Source organism: Oncorhynchus mykiss, chromosome 31 (assembly GCF_013265735.2).
Source record: "Oncorhynchus mykiss isolate Arlee chromosome 31, USDA_OmykA_1.1, whole genome shotgun sequence".
NCBI lineage: Eukaryota > Metazoa > Chordata > Actinopteri > Salmoniformes > Salmonidae > Oncorhynchus > Oncorhynchus mykiss.
Genome location: NC_050571.1, coordinates 9,322,992 through 9,337,512, shown reverse-complemented (window position 1 = coordinate 9,337,512; position 14,521 = coordinate 9,322,992). Strand labels below are relative to the sequence as shown.

The 14,521-nt window shown below is 44.0% G+C and overlaps 1 protein-coding gene across 1 annotated transcript in view; it reads left to right on the top strand.

The window, feature by feature from the left end:
* The window catches only part of LOC110504534 (copper-transporting ATPase 1-like), a 71,167-nt gene that overhangs the window by 2,232 nt on the left and 54,414 nt on the right, over window positions 1-14,521 (top strand). The window contains 4 exon segments of the mRNA XM_036970270.1: window positions 7,997-8,130; window positions 10,177-10,723; window positions 13,046-13,777; window positions 14,189-14,362. Of these exon segments, the coding sequence (XP_036826165.1) occupies window positions 8,011-8,130; window positions 10,177-10,723; window positions 13,046-13,777; window positions 14,189-14,362 (1,573 nt within the window). The 5' untranslated portion in view covers window positions 7,997-8,010.

The following is a 14,521-nucleotide window of genomic DNA, read 5'->3' as shown; positions in this document are numbered from 1 at the left end:
AGCTTTGACCAGGCCACACTTTCGCAGGATGTTTCCTCTGAGCATTTTTGTAGCCACTTGTTTGTCCTTGGCACTGCGCATTATTTTCGATTATTTACGATAACTCTGCAATGATGGTATTTTGAAACAATAAAATCCTTCTCAAGTTCTTCAGAGTTCCCTGCATTTTCTGTTTGTCTTTGGGTAATTTTGTCTATCTATTTTCTTCATCAGTTGATCATTGCTTTTTTTTGTTGGTATTTCTCCGTTTTCCGTTAAGCTTTATCAGGTTTGACATTTGTCTTGCAAAAATCTCTGTTTTTGAGCGACCGTCTTCCACCTTTTTCCTTCCAGCAAGAATTAGACTTCTCATTCCTGTTGCAGACGATGAGGACCGGGTATCAGGGCAGGTAAGTTAGGGGCAGGTATGTTAGCCTCATGTTCTGGCTGCAAGTCATCTGGTGACTGAGGTGTTGTGTTGGCTGATAGGTAGGTCTCCATTGTAACTGTTCTCTTTAAAGTCTGTCTTCTATTCCGTTGGTTACATTTCCATCTCTTGTTTCTTTGTTCTCGCTTTGTAAGCTCAGAGATAGATGTCACTTCTCCCTTCTCTTTTTTTCTTCCAGTATCTCTCCCTGTGTTTTTGCAGATGTTCCTGGTATCGTATAGGATCATTTTGTTTCTATATGTCTGTGACCTCTGCTGTTTTCAAATCAAATCAAATCAAATTTTATTTATTTTTATTTATTTATGTGGCATCTTCTAAAAACAAAGAAAAACTACTTAAGTTTTCCAGTTGTGCACACCTTGGAGCATTTTCTAGATGAAAGTACTTTAAAACATGATTAAATAAGCCTGTATAAAAAGTACAAAGTAATAACATAATGGATTTTTGTCATTTCCACCACAGTTAAGTTTGTGATAGAAATTACTGTGATGGAAATGATGCATATTTTTTTAAATAAAATCACCAAAATTGAGCCTGAGGACATAGAAGTTCTTGTAGTTGCATAATTACCCAACTGTAGGTAGGGGTGAAGTGACTAGGCATAGATAATAAACAGAGAGTAGCAGCAGTGTACAAAATAAATTGAGGGGGGGGGGGGGGGGGGGGGGTCAATGTAAATAGTCTGGTGGCCATTTGGTTAATTGTGCAGCAGTCTTATGGCTTGGGGGTTGAAGCTGTTTTAAGGAGGCTTTTGGTCTTAGACTTGGCGCTCTGTTATCTCTTGCAGAGAAAAGGCTTGGGTGACTGGTGTCTATGTCAATTTTATGCGCTTTCCTCTGAAAGCGCATCTAGGTCCTAGATGGCGGGAAGCTTAGCCCCAGTGATGTACTGGGCCATATGTACTACCCTCTGTAGCGCCTTACGATCAGATGCCGAGCAGTTGCTATACCAGGCGGTGATGCAACCGGTCAGGATGCTCTCGATGGTGCAGATTTGGAATGTTTTAAGGATCTGGGGACCCATGCCAAATATTTTCAGTCTCCTGAGGGGGAATAGGTTTTGTCGTGCCCTCTTCACAACTGTCTTGGTGATGTGGACTTTAACGTTAGAAATGCCAATCCCAAAAATATAATTAAGCTACGTTATGCAAAGCTAATCAAAGGACTTTCATGCCATGGCTAGCTAACCTAGAGGAGTCCTATGATGTAACTTGTCTGAGGTCGATGTAGCTAGTCCTGAGAGCCCTAGATGTGTCCAAATTGTGTGTACAGTGACCCACCTGTCTCAGAGAAGCACGGGATTGAACTTCTCAGTTGCCCCCTTTAGTGTGGAATCAACGTATTATTAGCCACTTTCAATGTAACATACCGAAAGAAACCAAACTATGCAAGACTTAGTATGCAAAACTAACTATGCAAGAGATTTTGTTGTAGGCAGAATGCATCGGAGTAGGCCTGTACTGTAAACAGACCAGTGCACCATAACCAATCAGAGCTGGGGTAGGCCAATATGTAAATAAACCATTGCCATATATGGATCTGTGCCATACACTTTGAACTGGACTGTTTACACAGCATGAGCGGTCGTCAGTAGATGCACTTGTTTTGAGATCAAAGCCAGTGTGTGTACATGTTCATATCTTTCGAGTTATTAACCCAGTTACAGATCATGTGTAGTCAACAATGGGGGGAGTGATTGCTTCCTACAAGATGTGTTCATTTCTGGACATCTTTGAAAAACAAGTCAGTGTAGGAGTTTTTTTTATGTCTTAAAGGGGCAGTGTTGTATTTTGAGACGGGCTTGAATAAGCTAAGTAGCCAATAGGCAGAGGGTAGCATAATTTGTCTGATTCTCTGTAATAATGGTATGGGAATAATGATGCATTTTATTTTGTACAGTGGTTTCTTGCATCAAACAACATTTTCAGTCACCTCCTTGTCTGAAGGACAAGTGGATTAACAGGTTAAAGGTCAAGCCCTGTGTGTTTTTTCAGAAGTCTCATGGAATGTAGGCCTTCATTGAACACCACACATTGGCTGATACTGTAGACTGAGTGATAGAACAGCTAATTCCATGTTAAAATGTTATGGGAGACATTCTCTCCATTGTTTTTTATGGCAGGCCACTCTGGTATGCCTACAGTATTGTCAAATAGCCATAGTATCAATCAATCAATCACATTTATTTATTTATAAAAACCCTTCTTACAACAGCTGATGTCACAGTGCTGTACAGAAACCCAGAACCCCAAACGGCAAGCAATGCAGGTGTAGAAGCACGGTGGCTAGGAAAAACCTCACTAGAAAGGCCAGAACCTAGGAAGAAACCTAGAGAGGAACCAGGCTATGAGGGGTGGCCAGTCCTCTTCTGGCTGTGCCGGGTGGAGATTATAGCAGAACATGGCGAAGATGTTTAAATGTTCATAGATAACCAGCAGGGTCAAATAATAATAATAATCACAGTGGTTGTCGAGGGTGCAACAGGTCAGCACCTCAGGAGTAAATGTAAGTTGGCTTTTCATAGCCGATCATTAAGAGTATCTCTACCGCTCCTGCTGTCTCTAGAGAGTTGAAAACAGCAGGTCTGGGACAGGTAGCACGTCCGATGAACAAGTCAGGGTTCCATAGCCGCAGGCAGAACAGTTGAAACTGGAGCAGCAGCACGGCCAGGTGGACTGGGGACAGCAAGGAGTCATCATGCCAGGTAGTCCTGAGGCCTGGTCCTAGGGCTCAGGTCCTCTGAGAAAGAAAGAGAGAATTAGAGAGAGCATATTTAAATTCACACAGGACACCGGATAAGACAGGAGAAATACTCCAGATATAACAGACTGACCCTAGCCCACCAACACATAAACTAGCAGCATAAATACTGGAGGCTGAGACAGGAGTGGTCGGGAGACACTGTGGCCCCGTCCAACGACAGGGCCAAGATACCTCCGGACAGGGCCAAGCAGGCACGATTTAACCCCACGCACTTTGCCAAAGCACAGCCCTCACACCACTAGAGGGATATCTTCAACTACCAACTTACCATCCTGAGACAAGGCCGAGTATAGCCCACAAAGATCTCCACCACGGCACAACCCAAGGGGGGGCAGGAGACTTCTTGACCACTGTTAAAACTAACTTAAAACCTCTTTGGGATAGGGGGCAGCATTGGGAAGTTTGGATGAAAAGCGTGCCCAGAGTAAACTGCCTGTTACTCATGCCCAGAAGCTAGAATATGCATAGTAGATTAGTAGATTTGGATAGAAAACACTCTAAAGTTTCCACAACTGTTAAAATAATGTCTGTGAGTATAACATAACTTATATGGCAGGAAAACCTGAGAAAAATCCAACCAGGAAGTGGGAATTCTAAGGTTTGTAGTTTAAGTGAATGCCTATCAAATAAATATCCAGTGTCTGTGGGGTCAGATTGTTGACATCTACTGGAAGCCTTGGGAAGTGCAGTCTTTAGAAGTTGTTTCAGGCCTCTATTGTGGAAGGGGAGAGAATAAGAGCACTCAAAGCAAGTGGCTCAGCTGAAAGCCATGAGTTGTTTATCGCACGTGGCCGTGCGCACGATGTTCGTTCCCTTTCCTTTCTAATGAAAACGGTATTGTCCGGTTGTTTATTATTGAATATTTATGATAAAAACACCCTAAGGATTGATTAGGAACATCATTTGACATGTTTCTACGAACTTTAATGGAACTTTTTTAACTTTTCGTCCGTGTTTTGTGCATTTGGATTACTGGACTAAACGCGTGAACAAAAAGGAAGTATTTGGACATGAAGATGAACTTTATCGAACAAAACAAACATTTATTGTCTAACATGGAGACCTGGGAGTGCCATCAGATGAAGATCATCAAAGGTAAGTGATTCATTTTAATGCTATTTCTGACTTTTGTGACACCTCTCCTTGGCTGGAAAATGGCTGTATGGATTTCTGTGGCTAGGCGCTGACTTAACATAATCGCATGGTGTTCTTTCGCCGTAAAGCCTTTTTGAAATCAGACACTGTGGTTGGATTAACAAGACGCTTATCTTTAAAATGGTTTATAATACTTGTATGTTTGAGGAATTTTAATTATGAGATTTCTGTTTGAATTTGGCGCCCTGCAATTTCACTGGCTGTAGGCCAGGTGTTCCGCTAGTGGAACCCCCTTCCCATAAAGGTTAAAGCAGGTACAGCCTCAGTGTTCATAGTAAACTCGTGCCAGAAGTTGCACATCATTTTCACCTAGTTCATGTTTGTGCTCGGCAGTGCTGAAATTTGCTCAGTGATGAAAAACATTAGCGGGAACATTGCTTGTAGCTGCTTTTAGCAACGCTAGTATTTACAGTGCCTTCAGAAAGTATTCATACCCCTTGACTTATCCCACATTTTGTTGTTACAGCCTGAATTGAAAATAGATTAAGCATTTTTGGGGGAAAGGCACACACCCGTTTATATAAGGTCCCACAGTTGACAGTGCATGTTAAAACCAAAACCAAGCCATGAGGTCGAAGGAATTGTCCGTAGAGACAGTATTATGTAGAGGCACAGATCTCGAGAAGGGTACCAAAACGTTTTTGCAGCATTGAAGGCCCCCAAAAACACAGTGGCCTCCATTTTTAAATGGAAGAAGTTGCCACCGAACACAACCCAAGGACATACCAAACACAGAACAGGCCTGGAGCAGAACAGGGTCAGCCTTGCCCTTGAAGCAGTTAGGTGGAAAAGTGCCTTACTCACCGAGGCAGTAGGGGATAGAGCCTGAAACCAAGGCAGTAGGGGATGGAGCCTGAAACCAAGGCAGTAGGGGATAGAGCCTGACAGGCAGTAGGGGATGGAGCCTGAAACCAAGGCAGTAGGGGATAGAGCCTGACAGGTAGTAGGGGATGGAGCCTGAAACCAAGGCAGTAGGGGATAGAGCCTGACAGACAGTAGGGGATGGAGCCTGAAACCAAGGCAGTAGGGGATGGAGCCTGAAACCAAGGCAGTAGGGGATGGAGCCTGAAACCAAGGCAGTAGGGGATGGAGCCTGAAACCAAGGCAGTAGGGGATAGAGCCTGACAGGCAGTAGGGGATGGAGCCTGAAACCAAGGCAGTAGGGGATGGAGCCTGAAACCAAGGCAGTAGGGGATGGAGCCTGAAACCAAGGCAGTAGGGGATGGAGCCTGAAACCAAGGCAGTAGGGGATGGAGCCTGAAACCAAGGCAGTAGGGGATGGAGCCTGACACCAAGGCAGTAGGGGATGGAGCCTGACACCAAGGCAGTAGGGGATGGAGCCTGACACCAAGGCAGTAGGGGATGGAGCCTGACACCAAGGCAGTAGGGGATGGAGCCTGACACCAAGGCAGTAGGGGATGGAGCCTGACACCAAGGCAGTAGGGGATGGAGCCTGACACCAAGGCAGTAGGGGATGGAGCCTGACACCAAGGCAGTAGGAGATGGAGCCTGAAACCAAGGCAGTAGGGGATGGAGCCTGAAACCAAGGCAGTAAGGAGAATGAGCGCCTGACATGCAGTCAGGAGGGTGGGCGCCTGAAAATAAAAGTTGTCTGCTCTTTCGACCAATCGATTGGTCATATTGTTCAAATGCATATTTTTTAATGTGGAGACACATCCCATGTGTTTTAATCAAATCAACTCTTTGCACTGAGTTGGGCGGGTTCTTTAAGGGCTCTGTGTGATTAAATAATTAATGCACTGAGTTGGTCTGGTGCTTTAAGGGCTCTGTGTGATTAAATAATTAAGGCACAAATTACTAGAGGGAGTACGACCGCAATTGATTTGATTGTGCAGAGCCAGGCTCAGACTTGCTGTGTAAAAAAAAATTAAAAATACTTCCATTGACTGTGTGACTGGCACCCATTGTCTCTGTCCTCCCTGCTGCGGCGACCACCACAAACCCTGCTGATGTTCTATCGCGCTGTCCGTGTTGCTGAAGCCGCAACATAATTACAGCCAAACTCCGAACATCGTAACACATGTGAAAGCAAAATGAAGGCAGAGGACGTGACAAATAGACTCAAAACGGGGGAATGTTTACTGGTTTCTCAGGCGGTAAAGGGGAAGTCAGATTTGTGGAATAAATTTGACTAGTTGTGGAAAATACTGGAGATAAAGAAGATAAGGAGCCAGCACCCCGTGCGTATTATGTACCAAACAGGTGCTGTTAGATTACAATATCATTCACCTGACCATTTGGAGCAATGTAAGCAACACTAAATAAATGATAAGTCTACCAGAGAGTCTGTCATGTTTTTTTGGAAAATACTTTATTACAGCAAAGACTATAAACAGTCGCATTCATTCGTGAATGCAATTTATGAAATGGACATTATTATGATCATCATTATAATAATAAGTAATAGTAATAATAATAATAATAATAATAATAATAATAATAACAACAACAACAATGAGATCAAGAAAAAGGAGGGTTATTAATATATATTTTTCTGACCATTTGGAACAGTGTAAACAACACTAAATAAATGGTAAACAACACTAAATAAATTGTAAACAACACTAAATAAATTGTAAACAACACTAAATAAATTATAAACAACACTAAATAAATTGTAAACCACACTAAATAAATTATAAACAACACTAAATAAATTGTAAACAACACTAAATAAATTGTAAACAACACTAAATGAATTGTAAACAACACTAAATAAATTGTAAACAACACTAAATAAATTGTAACTAAAACCAGAGAGGCTGTTCTAACAAACAAGAAAGTGTAAAGCCTTTTATTTCAGCATAGCAAAGATTAAAAACGGTTGAATTTGTGAAATTGGGTGATTCCCACCGATGTAGGCTATTAAACAAACACTCAAACAGGCAACAGAAACAGGATCTGTCTTCTGTAGATATATATATATGGATGATTCATAAAGCCAGGCTCATTCAACAGTTAGGCTATTGATTATAGACCTAATTAAGTTGGTTTCCTCTCTCCTCACTTCTCTTAGACAATTTTAAGGCAAGGGCTGTTTTCTGGTCCTCTAACTCTGCTGCTGTCTCCGCCACATTGTTCTCAATACCGATAAGGCTTGTTAACTTACCTATTATTCACATAGCAACATGGTCTAGGAAAAGGTGCCAATTCAACAGCCCACTGATGTGTTTCAGAACCGCGGACAGAGACCGCTATCCAACGCGGGTGAAAACACATTGGGTATAATATAGGTGATATTAGTGTTGCGTCGTTGTTCTTACCTAATATAACCACATAAATGTTCAGTAGCACATGTCTTAGACGTATGGACTGTGCCACCCCCACGGCCTCCGTAATGGATCAGTCCAATCAGACAGGTTGTGGGGGGGGGGGTATTTTTTGCTACTGCTCGACTAAAGAAATCTTGGTTGACCAACAGCCCATCGACTAAACAATGGACAAGTCCACTAAATGGGGTCAGCCCTAATGTTATATTTACTGGCCTGTTTTCTTTCGGTTTCTCTCTTGCCGTGGGAAACAAGATCCTTGTCATGCGCTAAGAAATAGTCTCTGACCTTTTTTTGTTTTGCTTTCTGGAATGTGAACTATTTTCTTCGTTTAACCATGCTATTTCCTTGTTGGTTCCCAGACTAAGGACTCACCATGACGCTGAAGGCCAAGCTGAGCTCAGTATGTCTGGGTGTAGAGGGGATGACCTGTGGTTCCTGTGTTCAGTCTATTGAGCTGCGCATTGGGGGTCTGCCTGGAGTCCTACACATCAAGGTGGGTCCGGTTTCCACATAGGGACTCCAGTCAGTATGATTTTTTAGTTCAGGAATAGGTGCCGATCTGGGGAAACTGGACCAATGTGTCTAACAGGATAGGTCTATGTGTAAACCTACACATCCAGCTGATTTTACAGGATCTGAAGGATGTTTTCACCCTTAAAGCTTTGTGTTTATCAATGTCACCTTTTGAACCTTGAAACAGAATGTCTTCAAACTGCCAAGTCTGCATTTCTAATATATGCTTGACACCATTGTACAATTTCAAGAAATGTAAAATAGCTGAGTTTGCTAAAAAAAATCAAATAAAAAAAAACAGGTTTCAGAACATTATAAAAACTAGATGGGAAACTAACCAGCTAGAATTGAGAAGGCAGCAATAACGCTTTCCATCTATATGTTACCAACCATCATTTTTATTTCATTTAACAAATGTCACCCAACATAAATATCCAGGCCGATTTCCAGGCTGCATCCCAAATCTCACCCTATGCCCTACATAGTGTACTACTTTTAACCAGGGCCCATAGGTTCAACTATTTACGGAATAGGGTGCCATTTGGGATCTAACCTCAGCCTCCTCCTCTCCCCTAAGGGGTTGGCTGGTTTATGTAGCTTAATTGAAGATAAACAGTGATCCGTAATTCCGTGTAGCATCTATAAGAACGTTCTAGATGCAAGTAAATGTGTCCTTCTCTGTGTGCTTACCCCTCAGGCACAGGTTAATGAGGATATCATGTGATGGCGTTGTTCCTGACTGACAGCTGGTCTTTACAGGACTGTCATTGGTCGTTGTGGGTCGATAACTGTCTGGAGGTTAGCAGACAGAGGGCGGGAAATGTCATTCATTCCTTAAAAAGGGGGATGTTAATGTGTGTTATTGTAAAGAACAGCACATGGCCTTAAAGGTAGGATTTAATAGGTTTTTGTTGCATGTGGACTTTAGGCCTATAGGATCGTTTTCTTCTTTTATTTTTTTTTAACTAGTGTCAAAGTTAAAGGAAACTGTATGAGAAAAGGACGGTCTCTCTTTCACTCTCGCTCTCTCCCTGACACAGACACGCACACACCTAGGAAAACATAGATCTCTGGCACGTGCACACACACTTCCCTGCTGTGTTTTTAACTCGCAGTTCAGTCAGGGATGAGTGGTCAGGTGATGGCGTCGGTTAATCACACGTTTCCCTGTGAGTGTGTGTCTGTGTGAGTGTGTGTCTGTGTGAGTGTGTGTCTGTGTGAGTGTGACCTGACCATGAAAAACAGCCCCTGGTTGGAGGTTATAACCTGGGGTCTGGAGTTTGGCTTTATCCATTGTGTTTCACGAGGATTATCTTCTGCTAACCTCCAGACAGTTATCGACCCACAATGACCAATGACAGTCCTGTAAAGACCAGCTGTCAGTCAAGAACAATGCCATCACATGATATCCATTAACCTGTAACCCTCTCAGTGTATGTGATTTATAGTCCATGCTATGAATCTCAGAATCATGCTGATTTTAAGGCCTCCCGAGTGGCGCAGTGGTCTAAGACACTGCATCGCAGTGCTAGCTGTGCCACTATAGATTCTGGGTTTGAGTCCAGGCTCTGTCGCAGCCGGCCACGATCAGGAGACCCATGGGGCGGCGCACAATTGGCCCAGTGGGCCGGGCGCAGTGCATGCTGACACGGTCGCAGGGTGCACAGTGTTTCCTCTGACACATTGGTGCGGGTTAAGTGGGCATTGTGTCAAGAAGCAGTGCGGCTTGGTTGGGTTGTGTTTAGGAGGACGCTTGGCTCTCGACCTTCGACCTCTCCCGAGTCCGTACAGGAGTTGCAGCGATGTAACTACCAATTGGATACCCCGAAATTGGGGAGGAAAAATAAAGAATAGTGCTGATTTACACAGTAACCGTGACATGACAATTGTATGGCTGCGATATAATTCTGTTTAGTTTCAAGGCCTTGTTTTAGAAACTGACTGTACATTGGAATTACACTGTCACTTCTGTTGATGCAGTATAAAGTCATTATTCAGTTTGTTTGACGTACATATTTCCTGGTAGGTTTCTCTGGAGCTGAAGAATGCCAGCATCATCTTCAACCACAGCCTCCACACCCCAGAGGATCTGGCGGAGGCCATCGAGGACATGGGGTTTGACTCCATCCTCTCAGACACTACCACAGCCTCCGAGGTCCCCACAGACACACAGCTGATCCCCACCCCAGCCCTTCTCACCCCCGATGCCCAACGGGAGGCTCTGGCCAGGCTAGCTCAGCTCCCAGGGGTCCTGGAGGTCCAGGAGAACGAGGACCAGAGGGGGGTGTTCATTACCTTCATCCCTGCCCTGATCAGTGCACTGCAGCTGGGGGAGGTGGTTAGTAGCTTGGCCTCCTTCCTGGAGGCCCCTACAGAGGAAACCCTAGTCTCAGTCCCAGACCCTGTCTCAGTCCCAGCCTCTGTCCCAGCCCTGGTTCCAGGTTTAGCCCCTGTCCCAGACCCGGCCACATCCTCACAGGTGAAGATGCGTATCGAGGGCATGGTCTGTCTGTCCTGCACCACCACCATCGAAGGAAAGATTGGCAAACTGAAAGGAGTTGAGAAAATTAAAGGTGACTTACTTACCTTGTATTGAGTAGTAGTCATTATAATTTGATCGTAGTAGTCACAGGTTTTACACTGAAGGTCATTATCATTTGATCGTAACTCATTGAGTGCTGACCTAGTGTAGTGCTGACCTGGTTACAGGTCCAATTCAACAGTCTTTATATCAATATCAAATCATTTCTGGGTAACAATTAAGTACCCTACTGTGATTCATTTTGTTTCTTTTAAATTGAAAACAAACAAAAAATAGCTTCTTAGCGAAGAGTAATTTCTCAATCATGAATTTGCTAGGACTGTCTGTGAGTGGTCTGAGTGAGGAGGGGAAAACAGGAAGGTTCTGGAACTCTTTATTGGTTTAACTAGTTTACCACCTGGTGATGTCACCAGGCAGGGCAAAATGTCATCCCATCAAAACGGGCAGAAATTCCAGGTGGTCTTTTCAAACAGCTCTTTTCACAATTTCACAGTATTATTCCAACCTCATACTGTTCAAGTCGGAAGTTTACATACACTTAAAACTCGTTTTTCAACCACTCCATAAATGTCTTGTTAACAAACTATAGTTATGGCAAGTCGGTTAGGACATCTACTTTGTGCATGACACAAATAATCTTTCCATCAATTGTTTACAGACAGATTATTTCACTTATAATTCACTGTATCACAATTCCAGTGGGTCAGAAGTTTACATACACTAAGTTGACTGTGCCTTTAAACAGCTTGGAAAATTCCAGAAAATGATGTCATGGCTTTAGAAGCTTCTGATAGGCTAATTGACATCATTTGAGTCAATTGGAGGTGTACCTGTGGATGTATTTCAAGGCTGCCTTCAAACTCAGTGCCTCTTTGCTTGACATCATGGGAAAATCAAAATAAATCCGCCAAGACCTCAGAAAACAAATTGTAGACCTCCACAAGTCTGGTTCATCCTTGGGAGCAATTTCCAAACGCCTGAAGGTACCCTGTTCATCTGTACAAACAATAGTACGCAAGTATAAACACCATGGGACCACGCAGCCGTCATACCCCTCAGAAAGGAGACGCGTTCTCCTAGAGATGAACGTACTTTGGTGCGAAAAGTCAAATCAATCCCAGAATAAGAGCAAAAGACCTTGTGAAGATGCTGGAGGAAACAGGTACAAAAGTGTCATTTACACAGTAAAACGAGTCCTATATCGACGTAACCTGAAAGTCCGCTCAGCAAGGAAGAAGCCTCTGCTCCAAAACCACCATAAAAAAGCCAGACTACGGTTTGCAACTGCACATGGGGACAAAGATTGTACTTTTTGGAGAAATGTCCTCTGGTCTGATGAAACAAAAATAGAACTGTTTGGCCATAATGACCATCGTTATGTTCGGAGGGAAAAGGGGGGAGACTTGCAAGCCGAAGAACACCATCCCAACCGTGAAACACGGGGGTGGCAGCATCATGTTGTGGGGGTGCTTTGCTGCAGGAGGGCCTGGTGCACTTCACACAATAGGTGGCATCATGATGAAGAAAAAGTATGTGGATAAATTGAAGCAACATCTCAAGACATCAGTCAGGAAGTTAAAGCTTGGTCGCAAATGGGTCTTCCAAATGCACAATGACCCCAAGCATACTTCCAAATTTGTGGCAAAATGGCTTAAGGACAATAAAGTCAAGGTATTGGAATGGCCATCACAAAGCCCTGACCTCAATCCTATAGAAGATTTGTGGGCAGAACTGAAAAAGCGTTTGCGAGCAAGGAGGCCTACAAACCTGACTCAGTTACACCAGCCCTGTCAAGAGGAATGGGCCAAAATTCACCCAACTTATTGTGGGAAGCTTGTGGAAGGCTACCCAAAACGTTTGACCCAAGTTCAACAATTTAACAGTAATGCTACCAAAAACTATTTGAGTGTATGTAAACTTCTGACTCACTGGGAATGTGATGAAATAAATAAAAGCTGAAATAAATCACTCTCTACTATTATTCTGACATTTCACATTCTTAAAATAAAGTGGCGATCCTAACCGACCTAAGACAAGGAATTTTTACTAGGATTAAATGTCAGGAATTGTGAAAAATGTAGTTTAAATGTATTTGGCTAAGGTGTATGTAAACTTCCGACTGTATAAAACACAGGAAAAACATCCACTGGACCTTTAACTGACCGCCTGGCGTTCTATAGCAATGAATGAATATGGGAGGTTGTTGTAGTCTAGTATTCTCACTTAACATTAACTTGTAGTCAGAAATAATCTTGAAACATCTCAGAATCTCCTGTTAGTCTGTACTCCCCACTCTGTGATACTAGGATTGTTGGGAGATTAGAAATGTTTCCCCTGTGTGTTCTCCACCCAGTGGTTCTAGACTCCCAGGAGGCCACGGTTCTCTACCTGCCATACCTCATCACCATCGACGACATCATCACCCAGATCGCCAAGACCGGCTTCAAGGCCACGCCCAAGTCCAAGTCCCGCCCCCTGCAGCTGTCCGTCAGCGAGATGGAGCGGTTGCTAAGCGCTGCCTCATCACCCACCGAGGATTCTGAGGTGTCCACAGACTCGGCCCAGACTACCCTCAGGGTGATGGGCATGCACTGCCGCTCCTGTGTGGTAAACATCCAGGATAACATCTCCAAGCTGGCTGGGGTGACCTCCATAGAGGTATTGTTGGAGAGCGAGAGCGCCTCCATTCTCTATGACCCAGGGAGGGTGACTGTGTCTGGGCTACAGCAAGCCATCGAGGCCCTGCCACCGGGGACGTTTAAAACCCAACCCTGGAGCTCTACCTCTGGAGGTGTTAGCCCTACATCCACCACACCACCACCGTTGTCCCAGGCCGGCCTCTCCTCCACCCAGCCCTGCTACAGCCAGCCTCTGACGACCACGGCCCTAATCCATATCGAGGGGATGACCTGTGGGTTCTGTGTTCAGTCCATCGAGGGGATGCTTTCTCAGAGGAAGGGGGTGCGCTCAGCCAAGGTGTCGCTGGCCAATCACAGAGGGGCGTTTGAGTACGACCCTCTCCTCACCCAACCAGAAGAGCTCAGGGAGGCCATAGAGGACATGGGATTTGATGCCTTCCTGCCTGGTGAGTTGATGGGCAGTTTGTATTATTTTATCCTCCTAACTAGGGTTTCAACATTCAGTAAACATTCCATACATTCCCAGGTTTTTCAGAGATCCTGGTTGGAGGATTCCCTCCCTCCTGTTTCTAGGAATCCTACAACAGGAATTTCTGTCTTTGGTGAAGTTTCCGGAGTTTAGTAACACGACCCCTAATAATATCTCTAGCTGTGAAACAAAACTAATTACTCTCTCTGTTTGTAATAATATCTCTAGCTGTGAAGCAAAACAAATGAATCTGTCTCTGTTTTGTAATAATATCTCTGTTTGTAACTCATGGAAACTTCCCAGAACAGTAGTTGGAGAACAGCCATAGAAAGCAGAATGAGAAATTGAAATGTTTATGAAACTCATTGTTGCTATGTTGTCCTTTTAGAAACCAACTCCCTGTTGACCGTCCCAGTTATCCGTCCCCCCTCGTCCTGCTCCCTGTCCCCTGAGGGTGTTAAGGAGCACCCGGACACCCTCGCTAAATGCTTCATCCAGATTGGTGGAATGACCTGTGCGTCCTGTGTGGCCAACATCGAGAGGAACCTGAAGAATAAACATGGTGAGAGGAGATGTGAGAATCAGGGTAATGTTCATTAGGGCATGCCATTTTTTGCAACATTTTACTCCGTTTTATTTGGTAATAAACACAACTTAGCTACTGATGGGAACTATGGTGTAGTTGTATTAGGGACACTCGTTCTTTACAGCAGCTATCTGT